This window comes from Hermetia illucens, chromosome 1 (genome assembly GCF_905115235.1).
Source record: "Hermetia illucens chromosome 1, iHerIll2.2.curated.20191125, whole genome shotgun sequence".
NCBI lineage: Eukaryota > Metazoa > Arthropoda > Insecta > Diptera > Stratiomyidae > Hermetia > Hermetia illucens.
This window is the reverse complement of record NC_051849.1, coordinates 68,727,215-68,748,223: the sequence shown is the minus strand read 5'-3', so window position 1 is coordinate 68,748,223 and position 21,009 is coordinate 68,727,215. Positions and strand designations below refer to the sequence as shown.

Genomic DNA, 21,009 nt, shown 5'->3' with positions numbered 1-21,009 from the left:
ACCAACATGTCTGTGAACTAGAAAAGTACAGGGAGCAACCGCACCTGGCGCGGAAGTTTTATCAACAAGTCAGCAGGATGAAGCCTTATACACCTCGATGCTCATCCTGCCGAGACAAAGAGGGAAATCTGATTTCCGACAGAATGGGCATATTAGAGCGATGGGTTGAGTACTTTGATGAGCTACTGAACAACCAGAACATCGGCGAGTTGGAGGTCCCGCCAACTGAAGACGACGGACAAATACTGCCACCACCAAGTTTAGGAGAAACAGTCCGTGCAATTCATCGGCTAAAAAATCATAAGTCGCCAGGAGCCGATGGAATTACAGCCGAATTGGTTAAATATGGAGGCGACCAGTTACACCAAGTGGTTCATCAACTTGTGCTCAAGGTATGGGACAGCGAATCAATGCCTGACGATTGGCAACGAGGCATAATCTGTCTCATACATAAAAAGGGAGATATCACACAGTGCAGCAATTATAGAGGTATCACGTTGTTGAGTACCATCTATAAGATATTCTCCACTATCTTGCTAGGCCGGATAGCCCCATACGCACAGAACATCATTGGCCCATACCAAAGAGACTTCACTCCAGGCAAATCAGCAACAGATCAGATTTTCTCTCTGCGGCAAGCGATGGAAAAACTGTTGGAATATGGACAACAGTTGCACCATCTGTTCATCGACTTTAAAGCCGCCTATGATAGCATAGCCAGGGTAAAACTGTTCACGGCCATGAGGGAATTCGGTATCCCGACGAAATTAATAAGACTGACTAGGCTGACCTTGACCAATGTGCGAGGCCAGATAAAAGCAGCAGGATCACTCTCAAGACCATTCGACATCAACAACGGTCTACGACAAGGGGATGCGCTATCATGCGTCCTCTTTAACCTGACCCTCGAGAAAGTGATCCGTGATGCTGAGGTGAATGCAAGAGGTACGATCCTCTTCAAGTCCACCCAACTACTGGCCTATGCTGACGATATCGACATCATGGGGAGAACCACCGAGACGTTCAAACTGCCTTCATCCAGATCGAGCAGGCAGCGCGAGATCTTGGGCTGCACATCAATGAAGGCAAGACAAAATACATGGTGGCAACGTCAGCACCGAAGACGAATCAACCAACAACATCAAACCGCACTGGTCAAACACAAGCACGAACAAGAATAAGGATAGGGGAATACAACTTTGAGACCGTTGACAATTTCTCCTATCTAGGGTCGAAAATCACAACCGATAACAACTACGATGATGAAATCCGCGCACGGTTGTTGTCAGCCAACAGAGCCTACTTCAGCTTACAAAGACTGTTCCGCTCGAAACGTCTCACCATAGGGTCAAAGCTCTTACTGTACAAGACTATGATCTTGCCAGTCCTCATGTATTCCTCGGAAACTTGGGTTCTTAGCAAGAAAAATTGCGAACTCTTGGCCGCGTTCGAGAAAAGAATCCTCTGAAGAATTTTTGGCCCCCTACATGAGGATGGACGATTCCGTAGCCTACACAATGACGAAATCTATGAGCGATACCATGACCGTCCGGTTGTGGATAAAATCCGGCTCAATAGGTTACGGTGGGCGGGTCACTTAATCCGTATGGATGAAGATGATCCCACCCGGAAAGTCTATAAGGGCAATATCTATCGTAGGAAAAGAAGACGAGGTAGACCCTGCCTAAGATGGAACGATGGCGTGGGCCAGAACGCCAGACAGCTTTTAGGGATATCGAATTGGTGGACCTCGGCGCAAAACCGGGATGTCTGGAGTTCCTTATTAGGGCAGGCCTAGACCGGATACCGGTTGTTGCGCCGTTGATGATGATGAATAAAAACTTGTTGTTTCCTTTTCGTTGGTGTGGGTATTTATTCCTGCAAATACCGATATTTCGGGAACCACTTGTTCCCTTCATCAGTGCAACAACAAGTTTGGAACTTGTTTGCACTGATGAAGGAAACAAGTGGTTCCCGAAATATCATGAAATGTTCAAATCCAGACGCCAATGAAGTCTTCTTAGAACTAAATGAAGCAGCGGAAGAAATCGGCTAAGAATAAATGAAAAGAAAACGAAATTCATGACCTAATCAAGAAAACAGGTGCCAATACGACCAAACCTGACAATGGGTAACTTTAATTTTGAAAATGTGAACGACTTTGTGTACCTAGGAGTAAAAATAGGGAAGGCTAGTAATGAAAAGGACGAAGTTCAGCGACGAATAATGATGGCCAACAAATCATACTCAGTCCTACGGATAATGAAAATTAAAAGGGTGCACAGGAAAAAGAAGCTCCAAATCTACAAGACGAGAGTACGACCTGTACGAATGTGAAACGTGGACTCTAATGCAGGCGCTAGAGAAACCATCGACACATTCGAACATAAAGTTCTACGTCGAATTCTTGGATAGGTAAAAGATGGAGCTGACTGCGAATTAGACACAACCATGAGCTTCAATAGCTTTATGACGACCCAGTCGGTCACGTAGAACGGATGAACGACAAGCGAATGCATATCACGGTATTCAAAAGCACACCCGATGGCCGCTGCCCAGTGGAAAAACCACGGAAATGGTGGGAGAACTCAGTGGACGAGGCCAAAAACTGTTGAAATTTTCTAATAGGAGGACGCGATCGAAGAATCGAGATGACTGAAGGAAGTCTATCCTGGAGGCGAAGGGTCGATTTGGCCTGTCGCGCCATTGAAGAAGGAAACTCCCAGGGTGGATCTGCATATTCTTGCTCCGTTCGCTGATATTTACCAGAGACCATCACAAGATGGCATTGTAACGTCTCGCCGAATTATGCACCATGTCCCCTTTAGCAAGCCTCCATTGAGTTCTTCCCTGCATCGGAAGTTTCCATTGGTGGGTAACGCTGCACTATAGAGATGTTTTACATACTGAAATGGAGTCTCCAGTTAGCATTGTGTGTGATACCGGTTTGTAGGACAAGAGAGCGTGCCTGGATTCACGCCTACTTCCTTCAGAGTTGTCAGTATACGACAGGGAAGAAGTGCTTCGCAAATTCGCACCATTTTACCTTGCTTAATCTCAAAATGCCCAGCCCCACACCATCGTCCAGAAGCGTTCATACATTCCAGAATCCAATTATAAACCACTGACGAAATCAGAAGGTCGTAACTGAAAGATCAAACGAACATAGGAGAGCCAATAGCGGACATTGATGTAGCTACATCTTCAAAAACATCGATTAATTTCCTTTATCGACCAAACAAACTTTCTAAATTTCAAGCGTGTAGATCAATGGTTATAACGCTGTCAATAGTTATAACACTGGTGGTAGATGCAAGCATAATCGCCGGTACAGTTCCGGAATGAACTATATGCCAGTCCATCGCTGACAATGTCATCGAATAAAAGCAATCCTTGGTGCGGGGTTCATTTGGACAGTCTGGTCGAGAGAAGCGAAAGAGTAAATGGCGAAAATTGGTACATCACGCGGAGTGCCAAAATATCAACTAACGTACACAGTATGATTTACTCTGATTTATATAGGCACTGCAGGATGAACTAAGTGAACAACAAATCAGCACTAAGTAGGAAAAGAATTAAACATTCATTTCGAATTTAATACCCTGCAGGCCAACCTCCGAAAATCATTGTTTGCAACCCCATTTACGGCACTCATACCGTTCTCTTCCCAAACTAAATCAAAGGCAGACGAAATGCCGTATCCCTCTCGTGTTTTCATTCAGGTGTAAAAGGGTCTAATGGTGGTATTTCATTGCATGACTTTTCATTTCTTCAAAATTCCTTTCACTAAGTTTGTATTTTTCCTTTCACTCATTACAGAGAAGGTCAACAGTCACCGGAAGAGTGGCACCGACTCTACGGAAAATGTTCAGGAAATGAAATTTATCATATCGTTTTGGGTGATAGTCGGTTTTTCGGAGAATACGAGGGAAAAAGCTTCACCTACGCTAGTTTTCATTCACATCGAAAGTAAGTTTCTTGATTTTGAAAGAAAAACTCTAGCAAGGATTTCCGTAAGGACAGTTTGTGATTGAAAGGGAACTTGACTTCACTCCACGTGCGGGAAAATGCGTCATGCTATGAAGCGAAAATGAAAATTTGATTTATTCATATTCTGAAAGTCCAAATTAAAACTGTGTTGAAGGAGAGGAAAGCAAGGGAAATGGCCTAATTTAAGGAAAGTTGATAGCAGAAGTGTTGAAGCTCGCTATGGCAATGCACCGGAGTTTCCCATTTCCAGGAGAAATAATTTCAAAGCATTTCGAAAGTTTATTTACAAAGTTTGCGAAATATCAAACCTTCATTAAAACTTCACATGAAGCAAGTTATTATTCCCAAATAATAATTTTTAATTAAGAAAGTGTTCTCCTCCATTATTTTGCTCTGATGGAAAATGTTCTTGGGATATTTTCAACAGATACGGAGTGGCTTTAGTGGGAGTTCGACCAGCGGAACTTCCGGAATTCTACGAGGATACAATACTCCTGAATCCTGGACCTAGGCATATTATGAAAAAGGACGACACCTGCTACTATATGAGTATAACCAAAGAAGAAAATTCAGCCTTCGTAGTTAATCAAAATCAAACAACGACACCGGAAACAACAAAAGATGGTTTGTATACAGAAAACTTAAATCCGTTTTGGGGCACAAACCAAATTGTTATTGTTGCAAAATTTTTACAAGCAAAAATGAAAAGAACATGAAAGTTAAACGTTTTCAGTGTCTTCTATTGATTGTTGCTTTTATGATTTATTTCAATTGTTTGATTTCCATGTTTGGAATTATTTTTCGTTAATCTTTTAGATGCAAAGCATTAGTTGTTTTTCCAATGGAAACAATGAACAATTGAACATAGATATTTGCAAAAAAATTAATTTATTAATACAACTAACAGATTAATACTGCATTCACATATTAGCGATAATTTATATAAAACTTTTGAAATTTTCATTAGCGATTAACCATAAAGTTTTCCTTTAGTGAAAAGAGTACCTAGTGCTTAAAAATTAACTAATTAATAAATTAATTTAGTTAGAACAACAATAAACAACAACACCACCACCATGACCACAGTGAATCCACAAATGGCACCAGTGCCGTCTGTTTGTGTTCGTGTACCACACAGTCCTAGTTTAGACTCTGGTGCCGGTACACCTATCAAAAGGCATCCATCTGACAGTGATTTTACAACGTTATCCGTCCGTGAGTGTGCCCAGCCCTTTAGAACCTCAAAACATTGATCAAAACATCTTTTCATTTATAAATCCTTTGTAAAATCCATCCACACCTCTTGTTTTGCTTCGTCCTTCTTACGTAGCTTTTGAATGCTCCTTGGGGAGTGTGCCTCGTCAAAATAAAAACGATAAAATACCAATAATTAATTTTTTGAGAATAAATCTTATTAAAATTGCAATTCGCTGATTTGCATTATCTAGAATGAATTAATTAATTAACTTACAAATGTTAACATAGTTTGGACTATCGCTGAAAATGGTTGACTCTAAGAAAGAATTTATTGAAAAGGGCGTGAAGTTCCCCAAAATTTGGCAATTTAATTTTTGAGCATGAGTAAAAAAAGATGTTTCCTTCGTTAACTGTAACTTTTTGTGCATGTTCTCCAATAATACCTTTTATTAACCACCCTTTCGAGATAAAAATGTTCATGTTGTTAAAATCGCCACTGGGAATAAAGAAACTTCATCCCAAAGGAAAATATCTATTTTACTCTTGCTCAAATTCAAACAATAATGAAAAAAATGATTTATATTTTCATAATATATGGTGATCAGGCACACTCACCTCTGCTGTTAAACCAAAAAAGTTTTATCCACTCAGTAGTGCCCGCTTTGTAGTTAAATGTGGATTATGTGTAATTGTAGAAACTCCTTTAATTGATATCCTTTATTATTTTCGATTTATACTCATTGCAAGAAACAGTAAAATAAATACCTTTCCAACATTAGAGTGAATTAAAGTTCCCGTATAACTCTCATCCCTAAAGATAAAGAAGAGAGAATTTCCATATATACATTCTGGCAAAAAGGACCCGGAGTTTGTAATTTAAATAAACCGAGCTAATGATTTTGCAAATATTTTTTTGTATAAGCTGGAGCGTGCGCAAAGCTGACCACATTGCCTCCTACAGGATACTGTAGTGTACCGTTTCTGTCTTGAATAAAGTGCTCTAACACACTTCAAGGCCCTGATCCAATATGGATTGTTGCGCCAACGATTATTATTATAAGCTGGCAACACTGCCCCTAATTATCCTACATCATTTGTAAACAATGTGTCAATCAGCAGTTGATCGAATCAGTACATATCGATAGTGCGTCACGATTTTTATAATGAATATTAAGATTGAACAAAAACTTTGCATATCAAATGTTAGTAAAAGCTGGTGGTGATTTAATTTTACCACAAACGCAAGTCTACGACTACCTGTCACAAGTCCGTTTGCTCGATTTTAGTCGACAGTTTGGGTATGACACCTGTCATCGGTAGACTTGTTCCAAAAGAGTTGAATCTTCTTCAAAATAATTATCGTAAGCAGATCTCATGGGACATGTGTAGTGCCCGAGGCTTGGCAAGATGAGCGGTATGTCATGCGCATTTCCCAAGTTCAATCCGATATAAGAGTGCATTCAATAATACATAGCGGGTAAAATGGCTCAGCTAATAATTTCCTTTTGATTGAATTTATTTCATAATTGTGATATATCGAAAATAAATCTGAACGAGGGAATCTATTGAATCGTGAAAGCGAGAGTTCAGCGGGCCTGAAACCGGTTCATTCTTCAATGCGGGGAAGAAAATAAAAAGAAAATGTCAATGAGCTAAGGGTTTTACAAGGTGAAGTTGAATCCGTCACAAGTAATAATTATTGTGAACCTTCAAATTGAAATATATATGTACAACCACGCCTCGTATTCTGTTTCCATTCCCGTCAATGTTCCATCAACTGGAATTACGTTTACCCGGTCACTGAGAGCAAGAAAAAACCAAATGAAAAGGTCCAACTTGGAATTTGTGGCATATCCTCCATCAAGCGCTCACAAGTCCGGGCCCTGGGAATTGAAGCTCCATTCATAAATTTGGATAATTATGTTTTATATTTATGTTATATTAAGACTTTGCATACATTTATTTGGGGGCTGAACTTCAGAGCTCGAGGATGTGATCCATCAGGAATCCTCCCTTTCGATCATGTCACTCGGGTCCTGATAGCATTGACCCGAAATATTTAAATCGCTCAGTTCTGGGCTGGTCACTGCCGCTGAGAGAATTGAGCGATTTAAATATTTCGAGTCAATGCTATCAGCCAATGGAGAACTGTGTTATACTCCTCACATAAGGAAACACAAAACTTTTTATACCTGAAGCGTCAACCTTCCAGTTTCCCGATTTGTTTTTCATTTCAATTTTAGTTTTAGCTCGCGTATTGGTAATTAGTTAGGCTCGCGCGAATTCACGTGTTTATGAATTTTTCAGGATCCGGTGTGGATCCAGGCATTGGAAAGAACACATGCACTTTGGGAAAAAGGACACGTGAACCTTCACGGCCAATTACGCCATCATTTTAGTTTTTTGGAATAGCTCTCCCCTCTTAAGTTCCCCCAGCCACTATGGATGCTCGTTTGGCTATCCCCACTTGCATTTGGTCACTACACATCCTAGATCGCGTCAATTCTTATTCTACATTCATAAGAAGCGTATTAACTGGTGATGAGACATAAGTCTATGAATTTGACATGGAAACAAATCAACAGTTATCAGTATGGCAGAAAGAAAACGAGTCGAAACCATAAAAAAACACAATTCGTTGAAGAAACCAAAAATTATAGCGAAAATCGCTTATGAAAAATATTTCGAACAATGATAAGTACTATGGCCCATTTGTAAATGGAGGCTTTGAAGGTCATGAAATAAATATTGTGGAATACTATAATAATTCGTGTTTTATTACAAATTCCAAGCACTTTTTTGTCAGAATGTAAATTATCTTGTAGCATAGAAAATTAGCCAATTTATCTAGAATTAGTTTACATATTTACTCTTTCAGTTTTTCTGCAAATTTAACTAAATGATACACACGTATGACACGGGAAAGGTGACTGCTTTCTACATTCTTCTTTATTATATTCTTATTGGGAGAAGGATAACATTGACTCATTGAAATGCTTAGTTCAGAAAAGGGGTATTTTTTAAGACCACTCAAGCAACTTCATCAATGATGAGGCAGTATTCCTTCTTCAAAAGCTAAAAGCCATGGGATCGCTTTTTCAATGAGTTTAAGAGGCCTGAGTATATATTTGGTAAATCAGAAAGGAATTTGACTTACACGTACTTTGTTCCTTCGCTTTCTTGCCCTGGACATAAATGCCAACGTATTTTGGCAACTGGAGTATATCAGTGACAAAAATTGTTGAGTGTTCGCTAGATTCCGATTTTCTTTGCAGGCCATACATACATTTCAACAAGACACAATTTGCAATCTATTTATTTCGTCTTGAAAGGAAAAGTTCAGTGTGTCTAGTAGCATTGAATTTTTCCACTTGTCCTATCCATTTGCCAATGCACTGCACTGCAATTGCTGGCTCCGATCCCGCCATAGTATCTCTTCTCTGCTTACGCATTTTCTTTACTGCATATGCCGCACAGTTACTAAAGTGATTTTACCTTATTGAATCTAGGTAAAAAGATCACACAGTTCTGCACTCCTAAGAAACTGTTCGACACTCTCAAAGCTGTTTGGCAATCGCTGCTAATTGTGATGTACCTGACCTTCAATTGCTTCCATAGAAAAAAGCCTGTTCCAGAGATCGTTAGGTTAATTTTCTGAGTATTTGCTAAGCTCTCTCCCCAAAAGGCTGGCGGGTAATAGGACAAGCCTTTTCAACAGTGTAAACGTAAACGTAATCAATTCGGAGTTTCCTAATAAACTTTTATCACCAAAAAAGTTCTTAGTCCTATAGCGAGCTTATCAGGCACTTTGATGCCAAAGAGTTCAACATTTTCTTTTTTCTTTTTTTCTTTTCTTCTTTTCCTCTACACACCATATAAAGTTAACATCGCTTAAAATTCAATTTAAAATGATCGAATTTGTTTCACTTCACACTCGGCAATCCCAATACTTCGGCAACCTTACAATTCAAACATATTTAGGAAAATATATGTGTTTTCAGATTTTGATCAGTATGGCCGAACTTATATGCAAACTGTGAGCCGAATCTAAAGCTTTGTGAAGACCCAACTGTTACGGTTAAACATTTCGTTCCTGAGACGAACAAGTAGGAATGAAATCTAATGATAAATTTGGACAATATGTAAACTACAAGGGTTTTCACGGGTCGATGCGGAACAGCAGTACATAGGTGATGAAGATGGTGTCCTTCTGCGTTGCGTTCAGAGCTGAAAATTTCAATTCAATTACAATTGTAGAACTTATTTAGAAAGGATTCCCAAGCAGTTCGGTACCCATCGCTCATTTTGATTTATTTGGAGGTTTCAATTTCACCATTTTCTTTACGTTTTGGGATAATCTAACCCTTGTGGTTAATCCTGGTCAACCTGGATAGTTACTTGGTCATTTGCAAATAAAGGACCATTCCAGTTACCCAATCTACTATCTTATCACTGTCTGGGATGCTTTATTCATTAGCGTAGCATTTAGATCCACCGGCATCTTTCGGAGCATTTACTGCAGAGCGATGTTAAACAACATTATCTTCTCAAATAAAGTTAATAATAATATATAATTGTACTTTGAAAATTTACTGCGAACCCAGCTTAAGTTCATTGAACAGGCGCAATATGATCCTCATTATGAGACATCATGCGGGAAAGTTTGGTGGAAATCGTACTATTATTAACAAAGTTATAGTGAGCGATAAAGGGTCAGTAACACATTGAATTGAATATCGGGTAGATCCTTCGTATATGCACTACGAGCTATGCATAAATGAAACCATCATACATATATACCTTGGTATTGCTATACCTTGTGATCATTTCTTTGCCGGACCCTTCCTCAGAAACCACAAACATCAAGAGGCTCAAACAGGAAGAATAAGGATAGGAGAATACAACTTTGAGACCGTTGACAATTTCTCCTATCTAGGGTCGAAAATCACAACCTATAACAGCTACGATGATGAAATCCGCGCACGGTTGTTGTCAGCCAATTGAGCCTATTTCAGCTTACAAAGACTGTTCCGCTCGAAACGTCTGACCATAGGGTCAAAGCTCTTACTGTACAAGACAATGATCTTGCCAGTCCTCATGTATTTCTCGGAAACTTGGGTCTTAGCAAGAAAAATTGCGAACTCTTGGCCGCGTTCGAGAGAAGAATCCTCCGAGGAATTTTTGGCCCCCTACATGAGGATGGACGATTCCGTAGCCTACACAATGACGAAATCTATGAGCGATACTATGACCGTCCGGTTGTGGATAAAATCCGGTTCAATAGGTTACGGTGGGCGGGTCATGATCCCACCCGGAAAGTCTATAAGGGCAATATCTATGGTAGAAAAACAAGACGAGGCAGACCCTGCCTAAGATGGAGCGATGGCGTAGGTCAGGACGCCAGACAGTTTTTAGGGATATCGAATTGGTGGACCTCTTTGCAAAACCGGGATGTCTGGAGTTCCTTATTAAGGAAGGCCTAGACCGGATACCGGTTGTTGCGCCGTTGATGATGATGATGAAGTTAATGTACAACCCGGGATGCCAACGAATATTTTGCTTCGTTCGTTTTATTCATCGTACATTAGATTTTCCCCTAGAATTTGCTCTCAGTTTTATTCAAAATGTTCTTTAATTTTCGGTCAAGTGCTGCCAATACAGATCCGATCCCCGAAATCAGCATCAATCTTTTGGTTTTTACATGTTCAGTTCTCCTTCCTTCCGTTTCTTCCGTTTAAGGTTTTTGAGAAGTTTCTTGCAGATAGGATTTAGTCAGTGCAGTTTTTGAACCAACCTTGAATCCTATAGAGTGCGCACGCAGTTCTATTTTAGATAAGAGTAGCCCACTATTGTAACTTACCCTATTTACCCTCTGCTACAATCATCATCCCGAGATACTGATGATTTATAGCAAATATGCTGGACAAAACATCAAAATAAAAGCCAGGATCAGGGTTAACGAGTAACTAGGTAACTGAATGAAGCTGCACGAGGTCAATTTATTGGACCCAATCTTTCATTTTGTACAACGAAGGAAATGAGAAGAAAGGTTGGAAAAAACATACCTCATTAAAAAAATCTGTAAATTAAAATAGTAATGTTATATCACTCTTAACATTATCAAAAATGGATTCCGATTTTCATCTTCTAGCTTCTGTCAGTTCGCGACTCTCTATTTCAATTTAGAGATTTGTCAAGAAATTTATAATCCTCTTCAAGGAGAGATATTATTTCTACATTTTTTTTTAATCCAAATTATGTTAAACTAAAATTGACGCCTCGCAGATTGAGAGAACGTATTTTGACAAAAGCCCTTCACCGTCAATCGTACAAATTCAGTCAGAACTTCCTCCTAGAAAACATCAAAAGCACCTCGAAAACTTAATCAACAGGGAGCAAGCTCGGAATCCTGCTGCGCTGACCATGTTAACACTTTGTGGATAATTGTGAACAGTTTCACGGAGTTCAGATCTGTTTCCTCAAGCACCTCGATTAAGTGTAGTCGTCAGTGGATGACATCTGCGTGTTTACACAAATAGTCGGACTGAAGGGCTTCTACGCCGTACGGGCCACATACCAAGCTTCGCCGGGATGGCAGCGGATACCCAACATGAATGGGTGCCCTGCCTCAAAACAGTAGATTAGTAGTTCTTCAATGAGGATGTCGTTCAGTTTCGTTATCATCACACATAATGCTGTACAACCGATAACCTTATAACAGTGGGACAACACAAAGAGGAACACAAACGTCCATGGCGAACCGGGACTCGAACCTGGCTTAAAGAGGCGGGCGTGACTATCATCCATATCGGCGGCCACACCGTCAACTTCATGGCTAATTCACGTCTTCAAAAAGTTGGTTTACGGCTTGCGACCTTATTTAATATGTTCTATCATTGTATTGGCAGTGCATGTATTATTCCTCCTCACGTCGTTATCAATTAAGATATATTGTTTCCCTGCTACTATCATTATACTATGGCTGAGTTGGAAACGCCTTTACTCCACCCAAAATCGTAGGCATTGCAGCATTGCGTTGTTAATTGTCCTCCCCCGCTCCCCTCCCCCCTAAGTTGTCAAATTAACCTAATTTTATTTAAGTCCCTGTTGAAGGTTCCCCAGGAAAAGTTCGAACGTTCGGAAAATCACCCTATTTCTGTCTCTTTAAGTTCCTGGCTCAACCTGATTTCGTTCCTTCTGCAGTGTGGCGTGCAGCTTACATTTCGCTAGCTTGTCCACAATTCACATTCGGAAGTAAGCCTTACCCCCGCGCCACGCGAACAGGCTGTTTAGTTGCTTGACGTTGAAGATATCATCTGATCTAACCTCATTACCATTGACTTTGCCATACATATTTTTAAAGAGGCTAGGAAGGTATTCAAAGAAATTTAAAAATATGAACCGTTTCATAATTTGGGGAATGAATGCCGATCTTATATATTTGGACTAATTATCTTCTTATAAAAACCTGATACTTCAATGCCTTTTCTTTGCAAAACCCTCAGTTTTCTGTAATCGAAATCCTTAGGTTTATTAAATTGCAAAATACTCGCATGAATTTCACACACTATTTCTATAGATTCGAACCATTGGATAGCGTAGAATTCTAATAGCAACCCGTTATATAACTTTTATACGGCCTTTTTCCGGAATTAATAAATATGTAACATTTCATTACATTCTACTCGCATTTATAATCCGACGTATATTACTGACTGACTGACCGACTCTCAAGGCGGATTTCAGACTCTTTTATTTTAGACTGAAAGTTCTAAAAAGGCGCCAATATTTTACTTGAAGTTGCTTTGATATTGAAGCTTCTAATCCAAATTTGACCAAGCGATGTTATTTTTAATTGTCTCATTCATAGCACATGTCATTCAAATTAGCACTACTAGAACCAAATGCTGGTTATATTTCCATTATCGCTTTAACTAACTTAGTAATAAAGAAGTGAATCTAATTAAGGATAATTTGTCTCATCAGAACAGTCCATTTCTGGTTCATTTGAATTGCCCTGAAGCTAATGGACTCACTTGTAACTCTATGAAAGCTCTGCGTCTTGATTAAATGTCACATTGCACATTTATTTGCATGACAAGTTCCACCGTTCTAAACGCAGTTGCTCTACCTCCTCTACTTACTGACATCGAAAATAACCCAGTGTTTTATGTGCTTGCAACACATCTGAATTTACTCTAACCGGGCAAATTTAATTACTTGTTCACAGCTAAGTGGAGTGAATACTGTACCATTCAATCATGGTGTCAGAGTGCTTTAATGCTGAAACCGTTTGACAGCCTTTCTGTGAATGCAAATGGAATGTGGTTTTCTGCTCCAGTTTTAAGAGTACAAATGCAAATTTTACACATTCATGAACTTTTCGGTGTGTCAGAAAATCAATATATGCTTTATCGCATCCAAATATGAACCATCACATTTTTCGCAAGATGTTGGGAATTGCATGTTTCTCGCATAACCAATGTTAGAAGTGAGAAAAACAAGTAGCGAGAGGCGGTGGCCACTAAGTAGTATCCTCGGCTTTGCGATATGAGCGGTATTTCATTCGCCTTTTCCAAGGTCAACCTGACCAGAGAATGCATTCAATAATATGTCATATTTACTCTATTTCTTGCATTTTAACACCAATTAGTTCTCCGAATTACCCCGCATAATTCCATAATCCCCATTCCGACATTAATTTATATCCATATAACATTTAAAATATTAAATATTATGCAATGCAATGCAATGTATTGTAGTTTTTTGTTTTCGCTGCACCGGCTTTGAATTTCGAATTTCAAGGTCGGGGTTAGCGAGAGTTGAAGAGGTTCGAGTTCGGATCAGGCGAATTCGGCTAGGAGATCCCTTTTATCTTTCGGTGAAAGCAATGTTCGGTTGTCATGGCTTGACCAGAAACTCGTTTGTTAGGGGGCCGAGTGTTAAATCTACATTCACAACTGGTGCGACTATAGGAAAATTGTAGTGGTTTCAAAGCGAGCTAACTTTCATTGTTACAATATTTGCCAGAAAAGAAATATTGCGCGATAACTTTCCGTTTGATAGTTGAACTCATTCATTGCTGTCTGAATGAAGGAAACTTTTTGGAAAAAGTGCATCACACAGAGCTCTCTCTCTCTTATTTATTTTATTATTTTTATTTATTTCCGGCTTCCGGTTTCCAACTTGTTTGCTTTATTCATGTGGGTGGTCCTTTGAACGCTTCCATCCCTTAGGTGTCATTCTACAAAATTCAAGTTACTATACCGATGCGTGTGTTCCTTTCACCTTCTAGTTCCGCACAGTACACTATGAAGGAGTCTCGCTTTGAACGCTTTACGAGCCTCTTATATTCACCATGTGATTTCCGTTTAACCAGTATTAATTCTTATTGCTTTCACAAGCACGGTTCAGAAGTCGTCTGGTTGATGTCCTAAGTCCTCGCAGTTCTCAGTTCCACCAGGGCACCGTATTACCGCTTTGGCCTCGGAAAATAAGCCAAGCCGCTTCAAAGCTCTGTCAGAGTGTAGAATTCAGAGTTTTCAATTGATCTTCTATCACCAGAGGAGAACTTAATCATCAACAGAGAAGCACTTTGTTGCCAAACAGTGCATTGAATTGTGTCCAGTCCGTCTTCCTTTAACATACATTACAGACTATTAGCCTGCAATGGCCATACTGACTTCCTCCTCCTTCACCTATGATTCTGTCACCATACGAGTCATTCCGCCAAACGTATGCCCCTTTATCATATCATGTGTATATTTTCCCTGCCTCAGCCCGTCTTCTCCGTACGAGGATTTCTTCAACAGATTATCAGAGGTCCTAATCGTTTTATTTCATCCTCTATGGTGATTTTTATCTTCCCATGCTCTCCTGGCCCATTACTTCTGGCCTTCCTTCCCTCCCTAATAACTACACCCAACCTTCCCTTCCTCTATCCACTTTCATGTACACCTGGGGCACCCTCCAGTTTAACCTTTCTAGAAACCACTTAGATCGCACTCTTGACCTTGTCCTCTCTAACCTTCCTGTCCGTTGCCTTTCCCAATCCCTTCATACCCCAACTGAGCTCCCCTCCTCTTTGACCAAACACTCAACACCTTATATACCATTTTATCTGATCTTCTTCTTTGTTACATCCCCTCCTCTTCTAAGTGCTTACGCTTTTTGTCCCCCTCTGCTTCACCACTGAAGTCCACAAAAACTACGTCAAAAACGCACTGCGAGGAAGAAGCTCCTGTCTTCTAGAACCTATGCTGATTTAGTTTTTTTCAAATCTCTCCGTTCCTCGGTCAAATCCCTAATACGTAAGTCTAGAAACGAGTATTTGACCAGTGTTGAAGACTCACTAAAGCGCGGAAACCTCAAACCTTTCTGGTCCCACATTCGCAACTCCCGCTGCCCTGCCCAGTTATTCCCTCCTTCCAATAAATTCTCTAACTCCTCAGCTAACTCCCCCCAACTATCTTGTGATTTACTCTGCTGCTACTTTTCCTCAAATTATGTTCCTCCTTGTTCCTCTGAATCCCTCCCGATCGCCTATTATTCCCCTTCTTACTCCTCTCCTTGTCGAGTATTTCATTGGCAAACTTGATGCCAATGTCGGGCCTGGCTACGATGGTCTTCCAAACCTGTTTTTGCTGAAAACTGTTAAGTACATTTGTTTTCCCCTATCCCTTATTTCCAACAAAAGCCCAGAAGAGAATCCTTTTTCCAGCTTGTGGAAAGAGGCTCTCTCTCTCCCTATACACAAAAGTGGCGATCGTACGCTTGCCGAGAATTACCGTCCCATTTCCCTTCTCTACACGGCTTCGTTAAATGTAGTTCCACTGCCTCCAACCTGCTTCCCTTTACCAACTTTCTCGCCAAATGTCTAAATTCACGGCAAAAAGTGCATACCATTTACACTACTGTCGCGAAAGCCTTCGACACTGTAAATCACAAGATACTTCTATCCAAACTCTCGTCTCTAAGCGTTCCCATACCACTCGTTTTATAGTTCTCTTCTCTTCTCTTACCTTTCCAACCGATCCTCCTGCTGCTGCACTTCCTGCTCCTTCGCCTCCTCCTCTGGCGTCCCACAGGGATTCATTCTGGGCCCTTTGTTATTTTTATTTTTTATCAACGACCTTCCCCTCCTTCTTACTTGTCCCTGTTTGCTCTATGCAGACGAGCTTAAGCTGTTTTCCGCTATATCGTCGCCTATGAGTTGTGTTTCCCTTCAATCTAACCTGGACAGTGTGGTTCGTTGGCGCTCTACTGATTGTCTTGCCCTTGAAAATGTGCAACGTAAATTCACCCGTTCCCCCTTCTTTAAGAAAAGCTTCCCTCATGTAGACTATCCCTCCCGCCTCCGCTTTTTGAACCTTCGCTTCCTATAACAGCGTAGATCCTATCTGGATCTATGCACATTTTTTAAACTCTCCTCGGGTCTGATGGACTGCTCCGCCACTAACGACATCACCTGCCATCCTGCGGCTTATAACACACGTAACGTGCCCTTCACAGAGCTTAAAGTCGACTTTCATCCCCCGACTTCTAGGCTTTGCCGAAATTACAATACACAACAGCTTGGTCCTTTTAACTTCTTTACTTTAAGTAATCTTAAACATAGGATAAGATTTTTGCTTTCTCCTCCTCCTGAGGACAATAAGTAATTGGAGTTTGCTCTGTTTGTTATGCGTTACACTAAATAAATAAATGGAGAACTAAGAGTGAGACTTCGTCCAGCACTCGCCAGTCTCTAATCAACTTTAACAGCTTTGAAGTGCAGATACTTAGGTCAATTACTTCACTTGATCTTAGTCCGACGAACATAGGAACACGTTCTACGTCCGCGGTTGTCACACAAACTGAATTGATAAAATTGATAAAATTGACAAAACAGGATTGCATTTGCTACTGCCTCAACATATATGTTGAGCGTACGCATCATAACCTAGTCAAGGCTACCTAATTCTACACACACTATCAAATCCCTTAGTTCTTAGATTGGAGGATGACAAAAAGAATTGTAGGGTAAGTAAGCTGAGGCAATTATGACATTTTCCCTCTTGCCATTAAGTTGAAATTGTTTCAGCATGGTTGCGTCTAACAATTGGCATCCGGGGCAAGCTGTCAGTCTCGAATATCACTCGTTGAAGAGGGTCTTTTGCTGATTCAATACCACAGATTTTTTAAAAACCAAGTAATGGCTCTAGTATCAGAATTATATATGGACAATCATTTCCACATACCGGTATTAGACCAGTTGCATCCACATCACCAGCTTCCCTTTCTTCCGCTTTCTCTGGTAGAGACCCTGGAAAAGGTTCTAGCAGGAATAATTTAGTCCGTAGTCTTCTCTACTTTGTGGCTGAAGTTTCTTTCTGCCGAACCTTTCCCTCCAGTTTCCTAGGAGAATTAGGCAGCAATATCACCGACAAGTCGCTCATAGTCTGATTTCCAGTTCCTCTCATTGAGGGAGTTGCACTGTGTGCAGGCTTTTCACTGCAGTGGAGAGCATCTCTTCCACAGGTTACTCCGTGGGGAGACATGAATCTGGTGATGTCCCTAAAATCCAGGCGTCGGTCGGGATTTAATTGCTCAAAGTCGTCGGTGGATTCGTAACCCATGACTTCTTATCCCCTGGCCAGTTACAACCCATTGCTTCCTTCTTAATTTGTCTCGGACACCCTTAGTGAAGTAACCAAACTACTACAGGCTCCCTCACCACGATAGGGTGGTACCTGACGAGGAGGACGTTACATATACATACCTGTACTTGAGATTATAAAATCTGTTTGCGAATTCATGTAGGGAGCCAAACATTTTTCGGAGGATTCTTCTCTCGAATGCGGCCAAGAGTTCGTAATTTTTCTTGTGAAGAACCCAAGTCTCCGTAGAATACATGAGGACTGGCAAAATTATTGTCTTGTACAGTAAGGGCTTTGACCCTATGGAGAGACATTTTGAGCAGAACAGTTTTTGTAAGATGAAATAGGTTCTGTTGGCTGCCAACAACCATACGCGGATTTCATCACCGTAGCAATTATCGATTGTGGTTTTCGGGCTCAAAGTTGTAGTCTCCTATCCTTATTCTTCTTCATGTTTGTGTTTGACCAGTGCGGTTTGATGTTGTTGGTTGATTCGTTTTCGGTGCTGAAGGTGACACCGTATATTTTGTCTTGCCTTCACTAGTGTGCAGCCCAAGAGCTCGCGCCGCCTGCTCGATCTGGATCAAAGTAGTTTGTACGTCCCGGATCGTTCTTCCAATAATGTCGATATCGTCAGCATAGGCCAGTAGTTGGGTGGACTTAAAGAGAATAGAGAATAGAGAATATCGAATTCTCTCATGGCTGTGTACAGTTTTACCCTGGCCATGCTATCCTAGACGACTATAAAGACAATGAAGAGATGGTGCAACTGATGTCCATATCTCAACAGTTTTCCCATCGCTTGCCGCAGTAAGAAAATCTGATTTGTTGCTGATTTGCCTGGAATGAAGTCTTTTTAGTATGGGCCAATGATGTTCTGGGCGTATGATGATACTCAACAACGTGATACCTCTATAATTGCTGCACTGTGTGATATCTCCCTTTTTATGTATGAGACTTTGCCAGTCGTCAGGCATTGATTCGCTGTCCCATAACTTGAACACAAGTTTATGAACCACTTGGTGTAATTGGTTGCCTCCATATTTAACTAATTCAGCTGTAATTCCATCGGCTCCTGGCGACTTATAATTTTTTAGCCGATGAATTGCACGGACTGTTTCTCCTAAACTTGGTGATAGCAGTATTTGTCCGTCGTCTTCAGTTGGCGGGCCTTCCAATTCGCCGATGTTCTGATTGTTCAGTAGCTCATCAAAATACTCAACCTGTCGCTCTAGTATGTCCATTCTGTCGGAAATTGGATTTCCCACTTTGTCTCGCCAAGATGAACATCAAGGTGTATAAGGCTTCATCCTGCTGACTTGTTGGCAAAACTTCCGTGCCTGGTGTGGTTGCTCCCTGTACTCTTCTAGTTCACAGACTTGTTGGTTCTCCCAGGCTTCCTTTTTTCGTCTGTGAAGCCGCTTCTCCGCTCGGCAGAACTCCGCGCGTGCCTGCATTCTTTGAAAATGCAACATTACTCGGTATGCAGCATTCTTCCGTTCCGTTGGTAGCTTAAATTCAAGTATGTTTGTGGTCGTATCAATGATAACGTTCTTCAGGTGGTTGTGAAGATAATCTGTTTATGCTTCAACTTCAGGATCTATTGACTGCGGTTATTGCGGGTATCCATTTCACCCTTCTAAATTTTGTGGAGAGCTGTGTTGTGAATGGCTTCAGTATTCACTCTCACCTGATTGTCAGAGGAGATTGTAGGTGGTGTCGTAATTCGAGCTCGGAGCACTATACCAACGAGATAGTGATCCGAGTTTATATTGGACCCCCTATGTTCAATCAGCACGTGGTCAATTTGGTTGAAAGTGGTCCCGTCTGGAGAGGCCCACGTATGTTTGCGGACCGCTTTCTGCGCAAACCAGGTAATTCCAACAACCATTTCGTCCGATACTGATAACTGAATATTCCGCAGTCCGTTAATATAGGTATCCCTATGTAAACTATGGGTGCCGGACGTGTCGGCTGAATACAGGCTCCGTCTCTACTTGACTGCTGAAATCTTCAATTATGATTTTGATATCATACTTGGGATAGGCTTCGAGGGTCCGCTCAACTGCCTCGTAGAAGGTATCCTTCTCCGACTCTGCAGTCCTCTCTGTAGGGGCGTGAATGTTTATGAAGCTTATATTTCTAAACTTGCCTCGCAAACGCAAAGTTCATATCCTTTCGCTTATATTTTCAAAGCCGATAACAACAGGTTTCATTTTTTGGCTGACTAAGAAATCTACTCCGAGCACATGGTTTACTGAATGGCAGCTATAATATACAGTGTAGCGGCTCTTCTCCAGGAAACTGGTCCCTGTCCATCGCATATCTTGCAATGCTGTTACATCAGCCTTATATTGGGACAGAGTATCGGCTAGCTGCTCAGCAGCATTCGGTCTGTACAGGGAGCGCACGTTCCATGAGAAAATGCGCAAATCGTCAATCCGCTGTCGTTGCCGGGTTCGTCGTTTTGAAATCCATCTTGTCTGAGGCGCCTTCCGTGGCTTTGTAACATCGTTTTCCGTGTAGGGTTGCCAGCCCATTTTGTCTTGATTTTAGGTGCGGGAAACTCGCCTTCATCCTTCTCCGTCTGCAGTTTTTCATGAAGAAAGAACTCCCAGCGATCACCACGTGGAGGTGGAGATAGGGTTTGATGGTAGAGTTGTTCGTCCTGGGACCTGTAATACCCTTTGACCGCCATCACGAATACATAGGTCAGATAATAAACCTCATACGTGACGAGTTTCGTTAGATAATATTTGAGGTTTGATTTAGAACAGAGTAAATGTATAGTGTACTAACCTATATACATGCATTGTCTCTATTTTGAAAAATACAATACTTTCTACCTTTGTTGTTCCCTCGATGCAATAAAGTGAAAAAAGTTTCTACTTCAGATCTGGGTGGATTAATTCCCCCTGAGCTTGCCTTCAATTCGCAGCTTACCCAATATTGCATCAAACGTGAAGTGAACCGTTTTATGACTGCACGTGAAACGCCACTTTATAGCAAAGAAGGAAAATTGTGTTACTTTGTAAAGACCGGAAAGTGAATTCCTACCAAAGTCACAATCAACTGCACAAAGTAAAGCCAACTAACTGAATTGTAAAAGTCAGTACAAAGAACTAAAAGGAAATATGGCTTGTGGACAGGGTAGAAAGCGATTCTGCTACTATTACCCAGCATT

At 40.9% G+C, this 21,009-nt stretch overlaps 1 protein-coding gene and 1 long non-coding RNA gene across 11 annotated transcripts in view; one reads left to right on the top strand and one right to left on the bottom strand.

Moving 5' to 3' along the window:
• LOC119654275 (potassium channel subfamily T member 2) overlaps nucleotides 1–21,009 on the top strand; it is a 766,604-nt gene that overhangs the window by 627,053 nt on the left and 118,542 nt on the right. For 9 of the 10 annotated variants that reach the window (XM_038059632.1, XM_038059605.1, XM_038059577.1 and 6 more), the window contains 3 exons: nucleotides 3,820–3,969; nucleotides 4,418–4,614; nucleotides 5,035–5,205. In XM_038059632.1, coding sequence (XP_037915560.1) covers nucleotides 3,820–3,969; nucleotides 4,418–4,614; nucleotides 5,035–5,205 — 518 coding nt within the window. The remainder of the gene's footprint in view (nucleotides 1–3,819; nucleotides 3,970–4,417; nucleotides 4,615–5,034; nucleotides 5,206–21,009) is intronic. The other variant, XM_038059612.1, reaches the window with a different exon arrangement.
• LOC119654316 lies at nucleotides 5,800–13,409 on the bottom strand. The gene is made up of 3 exons (XR_005249808.1): nucleotides 13,332–13,409; nucleotides 5,953–5,998; nucleotides 5,800–5,888 (listed from the first exon to the last, which is right to left on the bottom strand). It is a non-coding gene; the product is annotated as an uncharacterized LOC119654316 (long non-coding RNA).